This window comes from Oryx dammah, unplaced genomic scaffold (assembly GCF_014754425.2).
Source record: "Oryx dammah isolate SB20612 unplaced genomic scaffold, SCBI_Odam_1.1 HiC_scaffold_27, whole genome shotgun sequence".
Lineage (NCBI taxonomy): Eukaryota > Metazoa > Chordata > Mammalia > Artiodactyla > Bovidae > Oryx > Oryx dammah.
Genome location: NW_024070211.1, coordinates 10,409,007 through 10,434,556, shown reverse-complemented (window position 1 = coordinate 10,434,556; position 25,550 = coordinate 10,409,007). Strand labels below are relative to the sequence as shown.

The window sequence follows — 25,550 nt, the reverse complement described above, 5'->3', positions numbered from 1 at the left end:
CTCAGGTACAATCCTTTTAAAAAGTGATAAAAAAAAAAAAAAAAGAAGATGAAATTAACAGGAAAGAAGCCAGCTTCCCCTACGACAATTGGCCTGTGCACTGTCACTTCCAGTATCAAGAATTCTGTGACATTTAGTTAGGAAAGGAACAAAAAGGTGGCAAACTGCAAAGCAATATCCAAGCCTGGGTCTTCAACAGAGTCCTCCCTGTGATGGTCTCTGAGCACTACATTTTGTCAAAGTGCCAGGTGTCCTTCTAGTCCAGTGTCTGAACCAGCAAAGTTTCAGGGAATCTGTAAGCCCCTGAGATTGTATATGCAATTTTATGTATACATACAACAGGGTGGTTTCTAGGATGGGGATCCAAGGCTCTCCTTAGTCTGGCCAGAGGTGTCTTAGACCCATACAAGTTAAGAAATCACTGCCAAGAGAGTTCAATCCTACCCTTCTCTAAAGACCTACCCAAAGGAAACTCTTTACTTTTCACAGGGCAACCTGTAAAGTAAAACACAAACCGGTTTTTCCTAGAAAACTGCAACACTGATTCCCAACACCCTATATCAATATAGCAACTACTCCAGATCCCTCTTGCTGTTGGATCTTTCCTACACCTTGAACAACATCTAATAACCATCAATTTTCTACACAGGTAGAAACTCCAAATAACATCGTAAACTGCTGGACAAACCTCCTCATAGTTACCAAGTTAAGTGTTTCTATGGTTAGAATGGAAAGACAGTCCATTGATAAAAATATTCTGCCCTCAGTCTACACGAAGTATATCAGAAGGATGTCAGAGGAACAATGGGTCACTGCTTTGCTAACTAATAAATATGCAGAATTACTGGGTAACAAAAACAACATGTAAAATAATAAAACAAGGCATGCAGGAGAAAATATTAAAAGGATCCATCACAGTCTCCACCAGTTTCCAAACTTGCCGAGGGACTGTCTTCCCTCAACCCAACAGAATCTATTTAAACCCATAACCAGAGTGACAAATGAAATGGAGTAATGGGCTAATATGCTCTACCTGCTTTTTAAACGGAAATATAATTGACATAAAATATTATGTTAGTTTCATACATAATTTGATATTTGCATATATCGCAATCACCCTAAGTCTAGTAAATGTCCGCCCATATAAAATTATTATTGACTACATTCTTTATGTTGTATGTTACATCCCCATGACTTATTGATTACATAACTGGACGTCTATAGCTTTTAATCTTCTTCACCTGTTTTGCCTATCCCCCCATGCCCAACCTTCTGGTAACTACCTGTTTGTTCTCTGCACCGATGTTTCATTTTGCTTTGTATATTAGACTGACATATATGTGAGATCACACAGTACTGGTCTTTCTCCAACTTATTTCACTTAGCATAATATCCTCTAGGTTCATCCAGGTTGTTGCAAATAACAAGATTTTGTTTTTTATGACTGAGTAATAGTTCATTGTTTGTGTACACACATACCCACACACACACACACGCCACAGCTTTTTTAGCCATTTGTCTATCAACAGTCACTTAGGTTGCTTTCATTATCTTGGCTCTTGTAACTAAAGCTACAGTGAACACTGGGATGTATATATCTTTTTGAAATAGTGTTTCTGTTTTCTTTGGATAAATAACTAGAAGTGAAACTGCTGGATTATATGGCAATTCTATTTTTAATTTTTTAAGGTACCTCCATACTAGTAGCTTCACCAACTTACAGTCCTACCAAGAGAGCACAAGGGTGCTAGTGTCTCCACATCCTCACCAACATTTATCCGATAGCCATTCTGATTGTGAGGCAGTAGCTCACTGCCATTTTGATTTGCATTTCCCCGATAATTAGCGATATTGAGCATCTTTTCAGGTGACTATAGGCCATCTGGAGAAGGCAACGGCACCCCAATCCAGTACTCTTGCCTGGAAAATTCCATGGATGGAGGAGCCTGGTAGGCTGCTGTCCATGGGGTCGCTAAGAGTCGGACACGACTAAGCGACTTCACTTCACTTTCACTTTTCACTTTCATGTGTTGGAGAAGGAAATGGCAACCACTCCAGTGTTTTGTCTGGAGAATCCCAGGGATGGGGGACCCTGGTGGGCTGCCGTCTATGGGGTTGCACAGAATCGGACATGACTGAAGTGACTTAGCATTAGCATAGGCCACCTGTATGTTTTCTTCAGAGAAAATGTCTATTCAGGTCCTCTGCCCATTTTTAAATAGAACTGTTTCTTTTTTTTTTTTGATGTTAAAATATATGAGCTTTTTGTTGATTTTGGATATTAACCCGTTATTGGATATATAATTTGCAAATATCTTCTCCCATTCAGTGGGTTGCCTTTTCATCTTGTGGATCGTTTCCTTCACTGTGCAAAGGCTTTTGAGTTTGATATAGTCCTTTGTAAAAACAAAAGTAAATAGGACTATATACCCTGAGGATACATATCCAAAAAAAATTGCTAAGACCAATGTCAAAGAGCCTATGTTTTCTTCTAGGAATCTAATGCTTTCACAGGTCTTACATTTACGTCCTTAGTCTACTTGGAGTTATTTTTGTAAGCAGTGTGAGAAAGTAGTCCAGTTTGATTCTTTTGCATGCAGCTGTCTAGTTTTCCAACACCATTCAGTGAAGGGGCTATCTTTTCCCCACTGTATACTCTTGCCTCCTCTGTTGTAGAGTAATTGCCCATATAAATGTGGATTTGCTCCTGGGCTGTTTATTCTCTCCCATCAGTCTCTGTGTCTGTTTCTATGCCAGTACCACACTGGTCTTCTTGTTCTGTTTCTGGCTGGGTCAGGTCTTGGCTGCGGCACATGGCATCTTTCACTGTGGTGTGCAGGCTCCTCATTATGGCACGCAGGGTTCTCTAGTTGCAGTGTGTGGGCTCAGTAGCCCAGCAGCATGTGGGATCTTAATTCCTCAACCAGGGACTGAATTCACGTCCCCTGCATTGGAAGGCAGATTTTTAAATACTGCTCCACCAGGGAAGTCCCTAACACCATACTGTTGACTACTGCAGCTTTGTAGTACAGTTTGCAATCAGAAAGCATGACACTTTCAGCTTTGATCTTCATTCTCAAGATGGCTTTGACTCTACCTGCTTCTTGAGGGAAGATTCTTCCCATACCAATAAATTGCTGACAAATCTCATTGTGTCTTTCCTGCGTTAGGGACTGTATTGTCTAACTCTGTAACTCCTGATGAATAAGAATTGCTGGGAATCAAAATGAAAAAAGATGGCTAGGTTACTAAGGCAGAAAATCAGATCTAATCTCTCTCTAAACACTGCCAAAGACAGGGAACTTGCTATTTATCCAGGAAGCTTGTCTTTACCAAAAAACTTAATAGTTTTTGGAATGTTTCCAAAAACATCTTTTCTCAGGTTGAGCCAAAACCTGCCTGTCAGTCTCATCCATTGGTCCTGGATCTGTCCTCAAAGGTCACACAGAATTAAGTCTAATCTTTCAGGTGTTCAGAGGGAGAACACCATAAAATGATAAGGAAAGGAAAAGAATGTCTTTTAGAAACAATAAACCACAAGGTGTGCCTGGAGGTCGCTCACTGTTCATTGCCCATCAAGCAATAAACAAATATGATCAAAAAGTGCATTTCTCAGGGAAGGAAAGCTAGGAATGAACTTTGATTTTCTTCAAATTGAAGGATTTTTGTTATAATTTTGAAAAACTATAAAACATTGAGATGGAAGCTGTGAATGTTATAGGATACTAAAAAAGACTAAGGCATTTTTAAAGTATAAAACCATGAGAAAAAAAATTTTTTTTTTAATTCTATAAAGTAATGGGTTCTCTCTGTATGATATGAAAGGCTAACAAATAAAGAAAAAAAGAAAAAATAAAGAAAAAAAGAAAAAATAAATCAAATATGCCTCAATATTTAAAAAATAAGTAAGAGGACTTCCCTGGAAGTCTGGTGGTTAAGATTGTGCACTTCCACTGCAGCGCTCTCGGGTTCGATCCCTGAATAGGGAACTAAGATCCCACATGCCATGTGTATGGCCAAAAAAACCCAAACAAACAAACAAAGAAATATGACAGTATATGGTCAATGGGAAACTGTTAGAGAACAATCTTTTGAAGACAGGAGAGGATAAAAATGAAAGAATAGAAGCATAAATTTAAAAGTGGATTGTGATTAAAAACTGAGAGGGAGTCACAATAAATAGTAAAGAAACAAAATTGGTAATATTTACTCCAGAACTGAATTCAAAATAGATATTCAGCAAAAAAATTTTTTGGTTTCCATGACATTAAAAAAAGGACTGTTCATGGCGAAGGAAATGGCAACCTACTCCAGTATTCTTGCCTGGAAAAGTCCATGGACAGAGGAGCCTGGCGGGCTGCAGTCCATGGGGTTACATGACTGAGCATGCGTGCATGAGGGTGGAGGGAGATGGGCTGATAGCAATAAGCTGGTAGAACCAAAAAATATAAAGGACAGTTCAAAAAACGTCTTGGGCCTCCTCAGTGGTCCTGTGGTTAAGATTCCATGCTTCCATTGCAGGGGGTGTGGGTTTGATCCCTGGTCAGCCAAAAGAGAAAAAAAAATAAGTAAAAAAATGTTTTTAAAGTCCTGTCAGAATGTTCTCCAACTGAAGGAAAAGCAAGAAAAAAAAGTAAAAAGGGAAGAAAAAAAGTAATTTACCTTGTATATAAACTTTTAAAAGAAATGCAAACAAGTGGAATAGATTAAGATTGCTAATGCAGGAACAAAAAGCCTCTTGATGAAAGTGAAAGAGAAAAGTGAAAAAGTTGGCTTAAAGCTCAACATTCAGAAAACTAAGATCATGGCATATGGTCCCATCACTTCATGGCAAATAGATGGGGAAACAGTGGAAACAGTGTCAGACATTATTTTGGGGGGCTCCAAAATCACTGCAGATGGTGACTGTAGCCATGAAATTAAAAGACACTTACTCCTTGGAAGGAAAGTTAAGACCAACCTAGATAGCATATTAAAAAGCAGAGATATTACTTTGCCAACAAAGGTTCATCTAATCAAGGCTATGGTTTTTCCAGTGGTCATGTATGGATGTGAGAGTTGGACTGTGAAGAAAGCTAAGCACCAAAGAATTGATGCTTTTGAACTGTGGTGTTAGAGAATACTCTTGAGCGTCCCTTAGACTGCAAGGAGATCCAACCAGTCCATCCTAAAGGGGACCAGTCCTGGGTATTCATTGGAAGGACTGATGCTAAGGGTGAAACTCCAATACTTTGGCCACCTCAGGTGGAGTTGACCCATTGAAAAAGACCCTGATGCTGGGAGGGATTGGGGGCAGGACGAGAAGGGGACGACAGAGGATGAGATGGCTGGATAGCATCACCGACTTGATGTACATGAGTTGGGTAAACTCCAGGAGTTGGTGATGGACAGGGAGGCCTGGTGTGCTGCAATTCATGGGGTCGGCCAAGAGTCGGACACAACTGAGCGACTGAACTGAACGGAATGCAGGAACAGTCAAATGCAACTTGCATATGTATGAAAATAATTTTCGTGGCTGCAGAAAAATTTTTTCCAAATTTTCAAGTTATTAGGTTGCTTTTTTAATTATCATGTATATTTAAAGAAAAATTTATTTTTAAAGATCTTTCCCAGAGGACATTATGAAAGATCTTGCATCTAAGTTAAGGATCAGCATCCTAATTGAGGAAAACAATCATGGCTGGTAACCAGATGCAATAAAACACTGAACAGACAGTTTAAAGTCTTTGGCTTGGTGAAGCCATAGCAATAGTTGGCAAAAACAGTGGCAGTATCTCAAAAACAAAATGACCTAACAGAAGGCAAACTTTAAGGCCTGTTGGTTAAACTAAAGGCTATGAATGAGCTTTTTTCGGGTCATTCAAACAGAGCACACCATCAACAGCACAAAACAGAAATGATGAGTCTAAAGGCTGTGGGTCTTGACTTAGGCCTTCATAAAGCAGGGCATTCAGAATGGTTCATTCCCTGAAAAAGTTTTTACAGGATCATGCATCCTGGCAGATGTGATAAGACAATCAGTGCCACATCCATTTTCTTCAGAATGGTCAAACTAGCTGCTCAGAGAACAAACAGTAACAGTAAAGCTAACCAGAAAGATGGTCTTTATTGTTCCTTCCCCTATGTAATTAGAGTATCTAAATTAAGCATTTCTAGAAGGATCAATTCAAGAAGTTTGAAGCCAATGATACCAGAAACACAAAGAAAGTCTGCAGAGTCTCAAATCAAGTTAATGAAAAAGCCAACTTCATAGATGCGATGTATACCCCTAAATAAACAAAATTCAGCCCCAGTAAGCCTATATGCTAGTCTGCTCCCATATCTACCACTGTCTGGGAGAGAGAATGGAGAACGGGAGTTTTCAGAATGGAGATGATTCTAAGGATTTTAGGAATGAGTGTGCCAGGTGGTCTCATTTCAGAATGCCCAGCCTGGAGGAACAGGCCCCAAGACTCTGTTGAGAAGCAGCCTACTACACCAACATGGATGGGGCATCCTGATATGAGGAAAAAATAGCTTGTAAGCAGAAGCATCACTAAGATGGAAAGGGGAAAGTGAGGAATAAAAATGCATTCAGAAAGGCTTAAAATGAAACAAAAATATTCAAATGCATCTCCTTCCCTCCTGATTCAGCATCTGCAATGGTTATCTCTCTTAATGCTAAGGAAGCATGGATTATCCCTCACAGACAGCAATACTACTTTAATTCTAAGTTGTTAGGAATTCCCTGGTGGTCCAGTGGTTAAGACTGAGCACTTTCACTGCCACAGCCAGGGTTCAATCCCTGGTCAGGGAACTAACATTCCGAAAGCTGTGCAGTGTGGCCAAAAAAAGAAAAATTTCCAATCTGTCTCTGTTTTGCCTCTGCAGACCAACTCCTGCCCTGCCTGGAGAAGGCTATCGGCACAGATCACAATAAAAAGCCTGTCTTTGAATTCTTGTGAGGAAGTTATTTGTGGACTGCAGAAAATTCAACTGCTATTAAATCCAGTTATATGTTCTAGCCAAGATTATATTTATAAACTAATAGCAGTACTGTTTATTTATCAGATAAGTGGCTAGTGTAGTATCTGAGAAGTTCACTGACAACCATAAACTAGCTCCATGACACACCCTAAAATGTATTCCTACTTCAGGAACTGTGTATGCATTTCAAACAGGAACATGCACACACACTTGAACTGGCTTACCTATCTCCATTGGTTGTGATCGACTCAAACTTGGATTTTTTCTTTGGGATTTCATTTTGAATTGAAGACGTAGAAAGGGTTTTCTGACTTTTAATGGCAAAAAAGAAAAAAGAGAGAGAGAGAAAGAGAGATACACACACTTTAGAAATCAAAGATTAATAAAACATCACAAAATGAAAGTCCTGTCAAATGGGACCAACATAATATTGTACCTATTCTATGCCAAGAGCTAATTATTTTTGATCATCAAAATTCACCCAAGTCTTAATTCCATAGATGCATGGATAGCTCGTTTCTACAGTCCTTCCTCAAATTTTTAGCTGTGATTAAATATTATCTGCTTTATTAATAACTATGAGAACAAGTCAATAAAACCTTAATCAGAAGCATAATCCATCTTACAGTTTAAAAAGTACTTTCACACTCATTGCTACCCATGCATCTTATAATAATGTGAGGCATATACAAGGGATTATTTCTATTTTGCAGAAACTGAGGCTCATCAACGTTAACTTACCTACCCAGGGATATACAGCTAGTTAGTAGTGAAGCTTTAGGTATCTGAACACCAAGTCCAGTTCTTCCTCACTCTGTTTCTGTAAATCTTCTAGTATCTAAGAGTCTCATGACAACCCTAAAGATCAGTTTTAGTCTCTAAAACTAGTCTGCAACCCTTTTACTTTGATGGATGTAAAATTGCCAAGCCCAAAGGATTTTTCAGACCTTTTCTTATTGGCCTCTTTTCAATATTTGATACCACTGATCATGTCTTCTCCCCATCACGTCCAACTTTATAACTGACAAATATAATTGTACATTAATTAAAATGTATGAGGTGACAATTTTATATATATTATAGAATGATTACTACCAAGATCAAGATAATTAATACACCCATCACCTTGCGCACCTGATTTTATTTTTTGGCTGTGCCACATGGCTTGTGGGATCTTAGTTACCCAAACCAGGGATTGAACCTGTCCCCCCTGAAGTGGAAGCACAGTGTCCTAACCACTGGACTGCCAAGGGAATTCCATTTTATTTTTTTTAATGGTGAGCATGCTTGAGATAGCATCACCAACTCAATGGACATAAACTTGGGCAAACACCGGGAGACAGTGAGAGCCAGGAAGGCCTGGTGTGCTGCAGTTTATGGGATCGCAGAGTCAGATATGACTTAGTGACTGAGCAACAACAGGCTTAAGATCTACTCTCAGCAGCTTCCAAGCATACAGTCACTGAGCGGGTACATCAGAACTCAGAACTACTTCTAATAAAGTTTGTACCCTCTAACCTACACCTCCCCATTTCCCTCTCCTGTTGCACCTGGCAACCACCATTCTATTCTCTACATCTATGAAATCAGTTTTTAAGATTCCACATAAAAGTGTGGTGTGTGTCTTTCTCTCTGCCTCATTTCACTCAGCACATGCCTTCCAGGCTTATCTGTGTTGTAGCAAATAGCAGTATTCCCTTCTTTTTTTATGGCTGGATATTCCATTGAATGTATATACCATATTTTCTTCAACCATTCATCCCTCCAAGGACATTCAGGTTGCTACCATATATTAGGTATTGTGAATAAATGAATAGAAATGCTGATCTCAGTTCCTTCAGATATATACTAAGAGTGATTGCTGGGATCATATGATAGTTTTATTTTTAATTTTTTGAGCAAACACCATACTGTTGAGTTCTTTATATATTTTGTTATTAACCCTGATTAGAGATTTGGTTTTCAAATACTCACTCCATCCTTGAGTCCTTCTATAATCTGTTTTCAGTTTCCAGCCTAAGTTGTATCAGTCAAGAGTATGGTTTTAACAACTATTACAGTGGGTGGAAATGATGTTCCCCTGATCATCTCCATGAGAATCATCTGAGAGGTTTATAAAACAAAGCAGATTCCTTGATTCCATCCTAGATCCTACCGAATTAAACTCTGGGGTAGGGTCACAGTAATCCACATTTTAAAATTAGCTCTGTTACCACTGACTCTTATATGCTACCAATGGCTCATGTTCAAACCTCTTCTGAATTATAGCCTAAGCTCCTACTAAATAATAATCTTTTTTAATATCAGATCTTAGTTTCTTGCTACTTCTAGAACATCTTATTTTTGACTGGGCACAGACACAGAGGTCGAAGCTCTCAAGAGGATAGCTTCTGTTTCTTGACAATCTGTTCCTTGCATTTTTCTTTGGCCTCCTTCATTCTCTTGGCCAAAAGTTTAGCATATTCTGCAGCCTCTTCCTTATTTTCTTAGTACACTGTTTCTTCAGAGCAATATGCTGACATTTGTGCTGCAGAACACGTGGAGTAAAAAGACGCTGAATTTGGGTGCTTTGGTCCCAGTTTTCTCATCATCTCTGCTTCAGGGCTTCCTCACAACATACCGGTGGACATTATCTTCAGTCAGTTCAGTTGCTCAGTCGTGTCCAACTCTTTGTGATCCCATGGACTGCAGGCTTCCATGTCCATCACCAACTCCTGGAGCCTGCTCAAACTCATGTCCATCGAGTTGGTGATGCCATCCAGCCATCTCATCCTCTGTCATCCCCTTCTCCTCCTGTCTTCAACCTTGCTGAGCATCAGAGTCTTTTCCAGTGAGTCAGTTCTTTGCATCATGGGGCCACAGTATTGGAGATTCAGCTTCAGCATTAGTCCTTCCAATGAATATTCAGGACTGATTTCCTTTTGGATTGACTGGTTTGATCTCCTTGTAGTCCAAGGGACTCTCAAAAGTCTTCTCCAATACCACAGTTCAAAAGCATCAATTCTTTGGCATTCAGCTTTCTTTATGGTCCAACTCTCACATCTATACATGACTACTGAAAAAACCATAGCTTTGACTAGACGGACCTTTGTTGGCAAAGTAATGTCTCTGCTTTTTAATATGCTGCCTAGGTTGGTCATAGCTTTTCTTCCAAGGACCAAGCATCTTTTAATTTCATGGCTTCAGTCACCATCTGCAATGATTTTGGAGCCCAAGAAAATAAAGTCTGTCACTGCTTCCCCATCTATTTGCCATGAAATGATGGGACTGGATGCCATGATCTTCGTTTTTGAATGTTGAGTTTTAAGCCAGCTTTTTCACTCTCCTCTTTCACTTTCATCAGGAGGCTCTTTAGTTCCTCTTTACTTTCTGCCATAAGGTGGTGTCATCTGCATATCTGAGGTTATTGATATTTCTCCCGGCAGTCTAGATTCCAGCTTGTGCTTCATCCAGCCTGGCATTTTGCATGATGTACACTGCATATAAGATAAATAAGCAGGGTGACAGTATACAGCCTTGATGTACTCCTTTCCCAATTTGGAACCACAGTGTTCCATGTCCATACGGTTTTAACTGTTGCTTCTTGATCTGCATACAGATTTTTCAGGAGGCAGGTAAGGTGGTCTGGTATTCCCATCTCCCTAAGAATCTACCAGTTTGTTGTGATCCACACAAAGGTTTTGGCAGAGTTAATGAAACAGAAGTAGATGTTTTTCTGGAACTCTCTTGCTTTTTCAACAGATGATCCAACAGATGTTGGCAATTTGATCTCTGGTTCCTCTGCCTTTTCTAAATCCAGCTTAAACATCTGGAAATTCTCAGTTCACATACTGTTGAAGCCTCGCTTGGAGAATTCTGAGCATTACTTTGCTAGTGTGAATGCACTGGTCATAGCAAACACCCTCTTCCAACAACACAAGAGATGACTCTACACATAGATGTCACCAGAAGGTCAATACCAAAATCAGATTGATTATATTCTTTGCAGCTGAAGATGGAGAAATTCTATGCAGTCAGCAAAAATAAGACCAGGAGCTGACTGTGGCTCAGATCATGAACTCCTTACTGCAAACTTCAGACTTATACTGAAGAAAGTAGGGAAAAACACTATACCATTCAGGTATGACCTAAATCAAATCCCTTACGATTATACAGTGGAAGTGACAAATAGATTCAAGGGATTAGATCTGATAAGAGTGCCTGAAGGACTATGGACAGAGGTTTGTGACACTGTACAGGAGGCAGTAATCAAGATCTTTACTTCAGAGATTATAAAGTTTGCAGACTCTAGCTCTTGGGCCCCAGGTGGAATCCCAGTATTACCAGTAAATCTAGGAATATCCTTCTCTCCCTTTTTGACAATGACCAAATTGAGGACACTCAGACTGGCATTCACATTGCAACCCATACAGATTTGCTCTTTGCTTCTCCAGTCTTCCTTGGCCTGTAGCAGGAATACTCTTTAACTCAGTAGCAGGTGAACCCTGCCATGGGTCGACACCCTGCTTCGTGGTCCTTTGCCTGTCATTCCCACCACTGATTCGAACACATAATCCCTCCATTCTTTACCTGGAGCATCAGCAGCAACTTCCACGGCCACGAACTTCTCACAGATGGTACAAAGTCTGCGTTCACTGTCCACTGCAGTGAGTTTCTGGCAGCCAGTGGCTGCGAAAGAGATATTCTGCTTCACCTTGGAGCAGCTGATAGCCTCAAAGGTGCCACAAAAAAGAGCTAAATAGTTCTTGACACTTCAAATTCAACTTTCCAAAACTGACTTCTTTTTTCCCCTTCTGATAGTCTCTCAGATAAGGATTCACTCACTCATCCCAGTTAGAAACCTGAGATTTATCCTTTATTCACCCAGCTCCTGCCCATCTACCTGTTCAACAGATTATCTAATTTACCCATAATTCTCCTTCTGAAATATCTTCCTCAATCTACCTCTTCGATCTTTAGTGCCACTACCTGAGGGTCTCTATTAACATCTCTTTCCGGACTCTTGCCAATAAAGCTTCTTAACTAGCCCCCAGCCTCTTTTTCCTCCAGTGCATTCTTCACAATAGTCTGGGTTAATCTTTTCTTTTAAGGTAGATTTGGTCCCTGCCCAACACAGGTCCTTTCAGTGGCTTCCTGTTAATATTACTAATATCAAGATCATGTTACTTACCAGGTCTGCTGGATTCCTTTCCATCCCATTTTCCAGCTCCCAATCATAAGCTCCAGCAAAATAAAAGGATCTGCTGTTCCTAAGTTCCATGTGGTTTTATGCCCTCCATGTCTTTGCAATTGCTATTCCCTCAGCCTAGGATGTCTCCACCCATTCCTTATCTGGTGATTCTGACTTATCCTAAGATCTAGCTCCAATGTCACCTCTTCTCTGATCTTTCATTGCTTGACCTCCCCAGGCAGTTAATTACCACAACCTCTTATGCCTGTATCTTGACATGCTTTCACTGTGATACCCTCAGATTATCCTGCAATAATTTGATTACAGGTCTGTCTTCCCTACCAGGCTGCATACGCTTAGAAAACAGAGTGATTCTTTTTACTCATCTCTGCATTCCTTGCAGAAAATCTGGTCCATGAAAGTAACTAACAATGAACACACAAAATCATAAAGGTAATGATAACAATGCATAACCGTCAGGTACTGAAGCTCCCTATGTGCCGGTTATGAAAGTAATCGCTATGCACATACCATATAATTTATTTTCACAGCAACTCCATGAGTTAATATCTCCCTCATTTTACAGATAAAAAAACTTGCCCAAGATCCCATACAGAGAACCGGGCAGACCCAGGATTCAATCCAAAGCCAGAACTCTTAACAACACAACAGATACTCTGAAAGGAAGCTTAAGACAACAATGAAGGGACATCATTTTGACTGGATCTTATAAGGACAAACCTAGAATATCTATCAATCCCTTAGCCAAATATGCCTAAGAAAAGTTGCATTTCCTCAGACTGTGGAATGTCCTGTCTTCTAGGGAGATAATCACTCTTAACGGTAGGGAGAACACAAACTTTTAAGACACGACACAACCAAGTCAGAAAACCCTAATGCCTTATGGAAGTCTCTCTGGCCCTTGGATGATATATGAATTATAAAATACATCAGAGGAGATTCCCTCTGTAGATTAGTAACTAGAGAGAAAATAGGAAAATTTAGACAAAATAGTATCTCCCATGACTGCTTGTGTATTACATCTGACCTCCCAGAACCTCTTGTTCTATCTCAGGCATCCTGGGGTTACCTGTTGTAATGGCTGCCGCCACTCAGTCGACTATACTGCTCCTTCTCCTGGTGGCTGGCACGGGAAGAGCTGCTCAGGTGCTTCCTCTGCTCTTTGGTCTTCTGAAGGACCCGTTTGTATGAAAGTGTGCATAGCCAGCATAGCAATTTCCCATCTACCTGAAAGATGAGGAGACAAAGATAAAGAAGGAATGTGCTAGTGCGGAGACTAAGAACATGGATATTAGGAGCTAGAACCCCTGGTTAAGTCTGGATCTGCCACTCATGAGCTGTGTGACCTATGTGTAAGTCACCTGGGCACTATTGGGATCAATTTCTTCATCTATAAAATGAAGGATAATAATATGTACCTCAGAGGGACAGTGCAAGGATTCAGTGACATAATGGAGGTAAAGCATGGTACAAGGTACATAAAAACTGCTTAATAAAATATCCACTGGAAAAGGGAATGGCAAGCCACTTCAGTATTCTTGTCTTGAGAACCCCATGAACAGTATGAAAAGGCAAAATGATAGGATACCAAAAAAGGAACTCCCCAGGTCATTAGGTGCCCAATATGCTACTGGAGATCAGTGGAGAAATAACTCCAGAAAGAATGAAGGGATGGAGCCAAAGCAAAAACAATACCCAGTTGTGGATGTGACTGGTGATAGAAGCAAGATCCGATGCTGTAAAGAGCAATATTGCATAGGAACCTGGAATGTCAGGTCCATGAATCAAGGCAAATTGGAAGTGGTCAAACAAGAGATGGCAAGGGTGAACGTCAACATTCTGGGAATCAGCGAACTAAAATGGACTGGAATGGGTGAATTTAACTCAGATGACCATTATATCTACTACTGCAGGCAGGAAGCCCTCAGAAGAAATGGAGTAGCCATCATGGTCAACAAAAGAGTCCGAAATGCAGTACTTGGATGCAATCTCAAAAACGACAGAATGATCTCTGTTCGTCTCCAAGGCAAACCATTCAATATCACAGTTATCCAAGTCTATGCCCCAACCAGTAACGCTGAAGAAACTGAAGCTGAACGGTTTTATGAATACCTACAAGACCTTTTAGAACTAACACCCAAAAGAGATGTCCTTTTCATTATAGGGGACTGGAATGCAAAAGTAGGAAGTCAAGAAACACCTGGAGTAACGCAAATTTGGCCTTGGAATGCGGAATGAGGCAGGGCAAAGACTAATAGAGTTTAGCCAAGAAAATGCACTGGTCATAGCAAACACCCTCTTCCAACAACACAAGAGAAGACTCTACACATGGACATCACCAGATGGTCAACACCGAAATCAGACTGATTATATTCTATGCAGCCAAAGATGGAGAAGCTCTATACAGTCAACAAAAACAAGACCAGGAGCTGACTGTGGCTCAGATCATGAACTCCTTATTACCAAATTCAGACTCAAATTGAAGAAAGTAGGGAAAACCTCTAGACCATTCAGGTATGACCTAAATCAAATCCCTTATGATTATACAGTGGAAGTGAGAAATAAATTTAAGGGACTAGATCTGATAGATAGAGTGTCTGATGAACTATGAAATGAGGTTTGCGCCATTGTACAGGAGACAGGGATCAAGACCATCCCCATGGAAAAGAAGTGCAAAAAAGCAAAATGGCTGTCTGGGGAGGCCTTACAAATAGCTGTGAAAAGAAGAGAGGTGAAAAGCAAAGGAGAAAAGGAAAGATATAAGCATCTGAATGCAGAGTTCCAGAGACTAGCAAGAAGAGATAAGAAAGCCTTCTTCAGCGATCAATGCAAAGAAATAGAGGAAAAGAACAGAATGGGAAAGACTAGAGATCTCTTCAAGAAAATTAGAGATACCAAGGGAACATTTCATGCAAAGATGGGCTCGATAAAGGACAGAAATGGTATGGACCTAACAGAAGCAGAAGATATTAAGAAGAGGTGGCAAGAATACATGGAAGAACTGTACAAAAAAGATCTTCACGGCCTAGATAATCATGATGATGTGATCAATCATCTAGAGCCAGACATCTTGGAAAGTGAAGTCAAGTGGGCCTTAGAAAGCATCACTACGAAACAAAGCTAGTGGAGGTCATGGAATTCCAGTTGAGCTGTTTCAAATCCTGAGAGATGATGCTGTGAAAGTGTTGCACTCAATATGCCAGCAAATTTGGAAAACTCAACAGTGGCCACAGGACTGGAAAAGGGCAGTTTTCATTCCAATCCCAAAGAAAGGCAATGTCAAAGAATGCTCAAACTACCACGCAATTGCACTCATCTCACATGCTAGTAAAGTAATGCTCAAAATTCTCCAAGCCAGGCTTCAGCAACACGTGAACCATGAACTCCCTGATGTTCAAGCTGGTTTTAGAAAAGGCAGAGGAACCAGAGATCAAACTGCCAACATCCACTGGATCATGGAAAAAGCAAGAGAGTTCCAGAAAAACATCTATTTCTGCTTTATTGACTATGCCAAAGCCTTTGACTGTGTGGATCACAATAAACTGTGGAAAATTCTGAGAGAGATGGGAATACCAGACCACCTAACCTGCCTCTTGAGAAATCTGTATGCAGGTCAGGAAGCAACAGTTAGAACTGGACATGGAACAACAGACTGGTTCCAAATAGGAAAAGGAGTACATCAAGGCTGTATATTGTCACCTTGCTTATTTAACTTATATGCAGAGTACATAATAAGAAACACTGGACTGGAAGAAACACAAGCTGGAATCAAGATTGTCGGGAAAAATATCAATAATCTCAGATACGCAGATGACACCACCCTTATGGCAGAAAGTGAAGAGGAGCTAAAAAGCCTCTTGATGAAAGTGAAAGAGGAGAGTGAAAAAGTTGGCTTAAAGCTCAACATTCAGAAAACGAAGATCATGGCATCTGGTCCCATTACTTCATGGGAAATAGATGGAGAAACAGTGGAAACAGTGTCAGACTTTATTTTTTGGGGTTCCAAAATCACTGCTGATGGTGACTGCAGCCACGAAATTAAAAGACGCTTACACCTTGGAAGGAAAGTTATGACCAACCTAGATAGTATATTCAAAAGCAGAGACATTACTTTGCCGACTAAGGTCCGTCTAGTCAAGGCTATGGTTTTTCCTGTGGTCATGTATGGATGTGAGAGTTGGACTGTGAAGAAAGCTGAGCGCCAAAGAATTGATGCTTTTGAACTGTGGTGTTGGAGAAGACTCAAGAGTCCCTTGGACTGCAAGGAGATCCAACCAGTCCATTCTGAAGGAGATCAACCCTGGGATTTCTTTGGAAGGAATGATGCTAAAGCTGAAGCTCCAGTACTTTGGCCACCTCATGCGAAGAGTTGACACATTGGAAAAGACTCTGATGCTGGGAGAGACTGGGGGCAGGAGGAGAAGGGGACGACTGAGGATGAGATGGCTGGATGGCTGGACGACCGATGGATTCGATGGACGTGAGTCTGAGTGAACTCCAGGAGTTGGTGATGGACAGGGAGGCCTGGCATGCTGCGATTCATGGGGTCGCAAAGAGTTGGACACAACTGAGCGACTGAACTGAACTGGGGACTTCCCTGGTGGTCCGGTGGTGAAGACTCTGTGCTTCCACTGCAGGGGGCACAAGCTCCATCCACTGTTGGGGAACAAAGACCCTGCATGCCATGGGGCATGGCCAAATGTTAACATGCTAATTATATTTATTTTTTTATTTTGTTTTTCTTCAACAACACACACCAGAGCCAAGTTCCCACAAGAATTTCAAAAGACACAAACATCTCCATAGTTCTCACCAAGGAAAATTCAGCAGGGAGAAGATAAAACATAAAATTTGTACTTTAGCTTTCATACCTTATAGATGACTCATAAAGTGGTATGCTGGATATCTTTCCTCAGATGGAAAGAAGGTTTCCAGAAAAAGACTGATGGGCAAGTAGCTTCCAGGGCCCCAGTCCCTGGTGGTGACTACTATGGCACTTTGTTTGAATCAGAAAAAGTCGATCACTTTGGGCAGAAGCATCTCTACACCAAGGTGCAGAGCACAGGGCTAGGAAAGCAAAATCGGGCTTCCACAATCCTCTGAAGCTGGGGCCCCTCTGTACCACACTCAGATTGCAAGCCTGAGTTTGTGAAGTGGACTAGTACAAGTGGCAGAGCAGCAGAGCTATTAGCTCACACTTGGGAGGCAATGTGCTGATATTTTACGGAATTTCAGTTTGGGGCATTTTAGTTTTAGTCTTGGCAGTTTAGTTTTTAGTTTTGTCTTACCTCTAAATTGGACCTTCTGCCCTATTTTGAACATGGGTAGGTAAGCCACACCATTATTTATCTGAAGTATTTTTCAATCTTGTTAGCAAAAACCTCTTTGCCCCTCACTCTCCTAACCTATTAGCAACTCATCGGTCTGATCTATCCACTTCTTTCCAGCTCCACTGCTTCCACCCAAGCGAAGCCATTCTTATCTCTCACAACTACAAGACTCACCCAGGGACTTCGCTGGTGGTTCAGTGACTAAGACTCCACACTCCCAATGCAAGAGGCCCAGGTTTAATCCCTGGTCGGGGAACTAGATCCCACATGCCATGACTAACAGTTTGCACGTCTCAATTAAAGACAGGCTGTAACTAAGACTTGGCGTAACCAAATAAATATTTTTTAAAATGACTCACCCAAATGATCTCTCTGTTCTTCTCCCTATCAACCATTCCTATATAGGTGCCAGAGGACTTCTTAAATGTAAATCTGATTATAACTCTCCTCACCTTAAAATCATAGATTATCTTATATAAAAATTTAAATTTTTTACCATGGCCTATGTTGACTTAAATGTAGCCCTTACTTGCCTTTATAATCTCATTCCCTCGCTCACTCTGCCTCCTTATTTATTTGGCTGCACTGGGTCTTTGTTGTGGCATGCGGGATCTTTGACCTTCACTGCTGCATGCAGGATCTTTGATTTTCTGCGGCACGTGTGATCTAGTTCCCTGACCAGGGATTGAGCCCTGACTCCCGCCCCAGCGTTGGGAGCTCAGAGTCTTAGCCACTGGAATGTCAGGGAAGTCCCCCAGGCTCATTACTCTTGGCACAGGGTCTTTCCATAGCTGGTCTCTCTTCCCAGGATCTCTGCCCTCCAGAGATTCCCATTGCAGCTTCCTTCTCCTCAAGTTCAGTTTCAGGTCAGACGTTATCTCCCTGCAGGTCCTCCTGAATGCTCCATTGAAACTGGCCTCCCCAGTCACTCTCTACCAGAGACCCTGTTTCCTTATAGTACTTACATCTAAAACCTGTGTTCACTCAACTCCTTGTTTGTTCTCATCCATCTCTTACATATGCAGATAAAAGCTCTGAGAGAATAAAGTGTCTTTTGCTTAGTTCATTAGTGTATTTCCAATACCCAGAACAGTGTCTGATACTCGACAAGCATGTAATTATTTGTTAATGAATGCATAAATGAATTTTGAAACCAAACTTCAATGAGGTGCATTTCATGGTTATGGGATGTGGCTTAAAGGCCTGATTTTAAAATACTCTAGGAGACCTTGCCCAGTAAAGAGCTTTCATTGAAGACAGGTTTGAAAACAAAGCAAACTGCACTGAAAGAGAGCATTAAACATGAAAATCAAATACTGAACCACAGGACAGATTATTTCAATCTTCCCTTCACAAATAAACTTTAAAAATAGAAAATTACCCTCTGAGAATTAAACTATCATAAAGAAATCATCATAGATAACACTGAGTACTTATCACATGCCAGATTCCTTTTGAAGGGGTTTACACCCAATAACTCAACCTTCCTAACAATGATGACATCTGATCAGCCTCATTTACAGATGAGGAAACTGAGGCACTGATAGATTAACTTGACCAAAGTCACACAACAAATAGGTGACAGAACAAAGACTTCAACCCAGGCACTCTGAGTCCAAATTATGCATGCATGCACGGTCAGTCATTCAGACATGTACAACTCTTTGGGACCCTATGAACTGTAGCCTGACAGGTTCCTCCATCCATAGGAGTCCCCAGGCAAAAAATACTTAAGTGGGTTGTCATTTCCTCCTTCAGGGGATCTTCCCAACCCAGGGAACAAACCCACGTCTCCAGAAGTGGCAGGTAGGTCCTCTACCACTGAGTCACCTGGCAAGCCCACTGAGTCCAGATTATCCACCCTTAATCCCTAAGATTAGTCTTCCTTAAATTTGTAAATAAGTCATTGACGATACCTATAATTATGCAAACTCTAATCAAAGGATTGTAACTAGAAAGTAGAAACTTAATGAATTCTAATGTAATCCAATTAATAATAATATAGGTACCATTTACTGAAGTACAGTTTGTGCTAGGCTCAAAATTAAGTGTTTTATATAACATACCTATATCAATTAAATCTCCTTATGCCCTTGTGAAGTAGTTACTGTTACTCCCATTGTAAAGATGACAGAACTAATACATAACAGGAATAAGAACTTTGCCCATGATGATCCAGCTAAGCCAGGAGTGGGATGGAACCTACATTTGTGGGACTGAAAACCCTGTGCTCGCTCCAACTATTATATGTTACCTTCTGATTACTAATTCAGCTTTTCCAGTATCTTGACTCCTGGTTGGCAGGCAGGAGTACTCTAGTCACTGGAAAGTTACTTCCTCCCATTTTAAATTAATGAATTGGGTTACAAGAGTCAGCTCTTGAGAGACTAAGCCAACTCTGAAAAGCATCTCTGGACACTGAGAATTTCCATACAACACTCTTTCACTCAAACAATATTTATCAAGTACTTACTATCTATAAGAGATGGGAATACCACACCACCTGACCTGCCTCTTGAGAAATCTACATGCAGGTCAGGAAGCAACAGTTAGAACTGGAAATGGAACAACAGACTGGTTCCAAATGGGAAAAGGAGCACATCAAGTCTGTATATTGTCACCCTGCTTATTTAACTTATATGTAGAGTACATCACGAGAAACGCTGGGCTGGAAGAAGCACAAGCTGGAATCAAGACTGCCAGGAGAAATATCAATAACCTCAGATATGCAGGTGACACCACCTTTATGGCAGAAAGTGAAGAGGAATTAAGGAGCCTCTTGATGAAAGTGAAAGAGGAGAGTGAAAAAGTTGGCTTAAAGCTCAACATTCAGAAAACGAAGATCATGGCATCTGTGGAAACAGTGTCAGACTTTATTTTTTTGGGCTCCAAAATCACTGGAGATGGTGACTGCAACCATGAAATTAAAAGACGCTTACTCCTTGGAAGAAAAGTTATGACCAACCTAGATAGCATATTCAAAAGCAGAGATATTACTTTGCCAACAAAGGTCCATCTAGTCTATGGTTTTTCAGTGGTCATGTATGGATGTGAGAGTTGGACTGTGAAGAAGGCTGAGCACCGAAGAATTGATGCTTTTGAACTGTGGTGTTGGAGAAGACTCTTGAGAGTCCCTTGGACTGCAAGGAGATCCAACTAGCCCATTCTGAAGGAGATCAGTCCTGGGTGTTCTTTGGAAGGAATGATACTTAAGCTGAAGCTCCAGTAATTTGGCCACCTCATGTGAAGAGTTCCCTCACTGGAAAAGACTCTGATGCTGGGAGGGATTGGGGGCAGGAGGAGAAGGGGACGACAGAGGATGAGATGGCTGGATGGCATCACGGACTCGATGGACGTTGAGTTTGAGTGAACTCCGGGAATTGGTGATGGACAGGGAGGCCTGGCGTGCTGCAATTCATGGGGTCGCAAAGAGTCAGACACGACTGAGCGACTGAACTGAACTGAACTACTATGTGTCAGACTGCTGGGAACCCAGCATGAAAACAAGATGGACAAAGAGCTCATAGTCCAGAGGGGGGAGACAAACATGTATACAAATAAACAAGATAATTTCTCATAATGTTACGTGCTATTGAAGACAATAAACAGAGTATATGATAGAGTGACTGACAGTTAGTAAAAGTCTCTGTGAGAAGGCGGCAACTGAGCTGAGACCTGACATGAGGAACCAGTCATGACACTCTGGAGAAGGCTGTGTATCCAGCATACCCAGCCAGCACAAATGAGACTAGCATGTCTGAAGAACTCAAAGGTAGACAGTGCGGCTGGACCAAGGGGAAAGGGGGGAGAGTAACGGGTGATGAGACAGAGTCAGGTATCGGCCTTGCAGGCGATGGAAGGAGTTTGGGATTTATCCTAAGTGCAACTGGAAGCCACTGAAGGGTTTTAAACAAACCAAATCTATACCATTTTAATTCCACCAAGGTACCATCATTCCACATAGATCTTTATCTGTATCATTTTCTTGTGATCTTTAACTTCAACAGAGAGAAACATTTGAAAAGCCAGATTGTAAAACTGGTAATACACTTACCTTGCTTAAGTCACAATCCCTACAGAGTTTTGTAGAATTTTGCCAATCACCATTTCACTTATAAGGGATAGTGATCACTGTAATTTAGATTCTCGTGAAACACTAGCTAAATGTTAGAAAATAAAGGTCCACATTTTATAAGTGAAGAAAACAAAGGCTGAAAAGCTTCCTCAAGGTCAATAACAATTTGGAGAGGAACTGAGAAATCATTCTCTGTTACATGTCTTTTTAACACAGTTGGCCCATCTTAATTTCCCTGAAAGAAAAAAAGAAAAACACAGAGACCTACCTTCTTTCTATCATCTTTCCTGTCAAATGCACACTGCTGCTTGCACTGTTCACAAGAATACGGTGGTCCGTACTTCTTCTCTGAATTTGTGCAACGCTGACACTTGTTGCCAATAAAAGCTGCGATTATGTTGCAATACTGACAAGGTTTGGGCTTTAAGAGAAAAAAAAGGTGTCAAGTAAGTACACTATAAAATATCAGTGCATTTTTTAACGCAATGATTTCTATTATACACGTTCACTAATCAATGCAAAAATGCATTCCCAACTTTATAAATTTCCTTTTACATTGATCAAAGAAAGCCCAATTCCTCATACCATTTAAAGTGTTTTTATGCACAGGACCTATTGATTTTTAAATAAATAACAAAATCCCATTAGCATATATGCTTGAACTTCTCTAACAAATTCAACAGAACTAGCTCTTTGGAGAAACCAGCAAGCGCTTCCAAATCTCTGAAAAGGCCTCTTTGCCATTATCAGTGTATAAACATGTTGGGAGAATGCCTGCAAGAACACAGTATGCTGAACCCTAACACTGAAAAAAAAAATTATTCATCAAAATGAAAAGTCAACTGTTACCAAACAAAGAGCTCACACCATAGGATTCATCTTTCCCCTTCTCTTTACATACTGGTTACTGAAGCTTCTCAAGGAAAATTATATCACAAACCTGTCACAGTTACTATAAACACAGAACTCATTAAGTATTAGCTAACTTTGAAAACTAAAATATTAGATACATTTTTCTGAGAACATTTTTACATAACTAGGTCTTCTAATTAAAAAATCTGTAATTATATTAACAGTTTGCAGAAGGTAAGGTCCCAAGAGACCAGACTACTCACTGTTAGGTATGGAGAAACCCTACTTACCGTTCCATACAACTGCACGTTCTGAGCACATTTCTTGCATATAGTATTAGTTTTACTGTTAAGGAAGAAAGAGACACAAGGCTTTGTTAGGAAAAAAAGTCATTTGACTTAGAACATCTCAAAAGAAATTCTTCCTTAACTCCAAGGAATTTTTTCATTACTAAGTGCCAAGGTAAAAAACAGTTTGGATATTAGATTAACTGAAGGTTGAGTTATCTGGCCATGAACTCTTAATTCTTTTGTAGTTTTAGCTCAAATAAAATGAGGCTTTGGTTTAAGTGGAGAGTGAGCTGTTTCTGATTATGAAATTTCCAAGTATCACCAGGTAAAATTATCAGATATGGAGAGGACAATCAAAACAAATATTATGTCAGATGAAAAATGTACTCAGAAAAGAAATTAATCCTCCTTAAGTCAGATGACCAGGTGAGAAATTTGAGATGAGGAATAAAGTATTTGTGTTTGGGGTATAAACTCAGAAATTCTATTCATGTTGACCTTATTCTGTCTACATTCTCCTCTGTAAGCAAAAGTATATGAAAATCCCAGATGTGGAGAAATAGATGTGAACATTAGATATTTTTTCAATATTTCAAGTACTCTAGGAGCTAAGCACTGACAAAAATAAACACACCCTTTCCCTTGTGAGGGGACTTCCCTTGTAGCTCAGTGAAGATCCAGGTCACAGTATTTCCAACTTGCCTAAACTGATAAACTGCCTTGGGGAAAAGAAATCATCTTCAAATAAAGTCTAACCCTTCTCACAGGAAGGTACAAACAAATAGCTAATGTTTAAGAACAGTTTAAACAATATTTGAGGGCTAAAAACAAAATCACATAAAAACCAGTATATTCACTACTTTGATTTTTTTCCCCCTACAATTCCTATCAAAGTGAATACAAAGTTAAAAGCCAGAAGAAATACCTCAAAGTAGAAAAAATTAAATTAAAATGAGATATTCAAACAAACTATTTCCCAGGGCAATTTTCTGCCATTTAAAAAAGGCAGTTCAGGGACTTCCCTGATGGTCCAGTGGGTTAAAAAAAGAAAGGCAGTTCAGGAAGTGAAGTACATTGAAAAAGACCTCTAGAAAGAGGATTAGCATCAGTGATGCTGTGATGTTGAACATTTGGGTTTATCTTAGATTTATTACTCAAGGAGTGGGACATATATATCAATATATATAAATGTTCTTGACCCCTCAGAAAAAAATGCAAAAAAATCTATAATCCATCTTGAATTAATTTTTATATATGGTATGAATTAAGGGTTAAACTTCATATCTCACCCTACACACAAAAACTAATTCAAAAGGGAATCACAGGGCTAATGTAAGAGCTAAAATATAAAGCTTCTAGAGCATATTCTATATGTTTCCATTTATATGAAGTTCTTGAGCAGGTAAAACTAATCTACGGTAGAAAGGAAAATCAGAACAGTAGTTGCTTGTAAAAAAGCATGGAGGGTGAGGAGTGACTAGGTTGGAGTTATAATCTCTGGGGTGACAGTAATGTTTTATATTTTGATGGGGTTTGGGGTAAAACAGATGTATACTGTTTTTAAAACTCATTGAATGATGCAAATAGGATGTGAGCATTTCACTGTGTGCGGATTTTACCTCTAAAAAAAAATGTTAAAACCATAAACAAATATTGAACTCTAGTTAATGATATGCATGCTGAAGTGTTTAGGGTCAAGTACACTAATGTTCACAACTTTAAACTGCATCACAAATAAGATGTATCAATATACTGATGGACAGAGAGATGGACAGATGCAAATATAGTAAACTAAATGTAAATTGTAGAATTTAAGTAGTGGGTAGATGAGTGTTTACAGTCTAGTGTTTTTTTGTTTTTTGTTTGAAAATACACATAACAAAATGTTAGGGGAAATAGTCCCAAAATTGAAATGACGCTGACTAAACTCAGGCTTCTAGATCTGTGTATGAGCTAGCAAATAAGACTCCATCCTGCTTAAGGTAATATTACCTACAGCTACAGTTCCACAAAAAAGTTGAACTTGCTATACCACTAAACCATTCTGCTGCCATTAAAAAGTCCCCCATAGATGTGTGCTCCATTCACACCCAGGTATTTTTCACACTTCTCAAAATGAGATTAACACGAGCTAAGTGTAAAGGCAAGTGAGTTTTTTCAAATGTGACTAGGGCTAACAAACCCTTTATAAGGATTGTCACATTTCCAAAAATATCTTCTTTGAGCTTATAATTTCTTCAAACTCTATGTATAAACGTACTAGAACACAAGACTCATGTTTTCTGTTGTGGGATTGCTTTCTTAGTGTCAAAAATATCCAAACCACAATATGAAATTATCGAGGATGAAAAATAAGTAATTTGTAAGCAATTAATGAATAACTAGAGAACAATGTGTATTTTGCATCCATTGCATTATAACCGGAAATGGCAGCGCCCGTGTCTGATGCAATTGATTACCTCTCCTGCTGGTATTCAGTCCTACAGTAGGTACACTTCACAACAGGGTGTGCAATCCGACATTCCTGAAATGAAATGAGGATACAGCTTTAACAGGCAGTCAGAAATGGAAACAGTCTTCAGGAGGAGGCAGAAGACGGGAGTACTATTCCAAGCACAAGCACTGTGCTTGACTGAGTCACTTTAACTTTCTGGGACTAATTTTCTTCATCTGTAATACTGGCATCACCACCCTGCATTGATGTGGGAGTTAAGTAAGAATTTATATGGAACTAGTCATAAATTGTAAAACAAAGGTATGAATAAGCCTCAGACATGAGGAATAAAAAGCCCTGAATTCTAGTCCGGTTCTGCCTCTGCCACTGTGTGATTTTTCAGCAGGTTCAT

At 40.0% G+C, this 25,550-nt stretch overlaps 1 protein-coding gene across 2 annotated transcripts in view; it reads right to left on the bottom strand.

The window, feature by feature from the left end:
* Positions 1-25,550, bottom strand: part of FAM76A (family with sequence similarity 76 member A) — a 34,196-nt gene that overhangs the window by 7,236 nt on the left and 1,410 nt on the right. The window contains exons 2-6 of one of the 2 annotated variants that reach the window (XM_040229823.1): positions 25,164-25,228; positions 22,705-22,759; positions 21,831-21,983; positions 13,227-13,384; positions 7,191-7,277 (exon numbers count right to left, since the gene is read on the bottom strand). In XM_040229823.1, coding sequence (XP_040085757.1) covers positions 7,191-7,277; positions 13,227-13,384; positions 21,831-21,983; positions 22,705-22,759; positions 25,164-25,228 — 518 coding nt within the window. The remainder of the gene's footprint in view (positions 1-7,190; positions 7,278-13,226; positions 13,385-21,830; positions 21,984-22,704; positions 22,760-25,163; positions 25,229-25,550) is intronic. The other variant, XM_040229824.1, reaches the window with a different exon arrangement.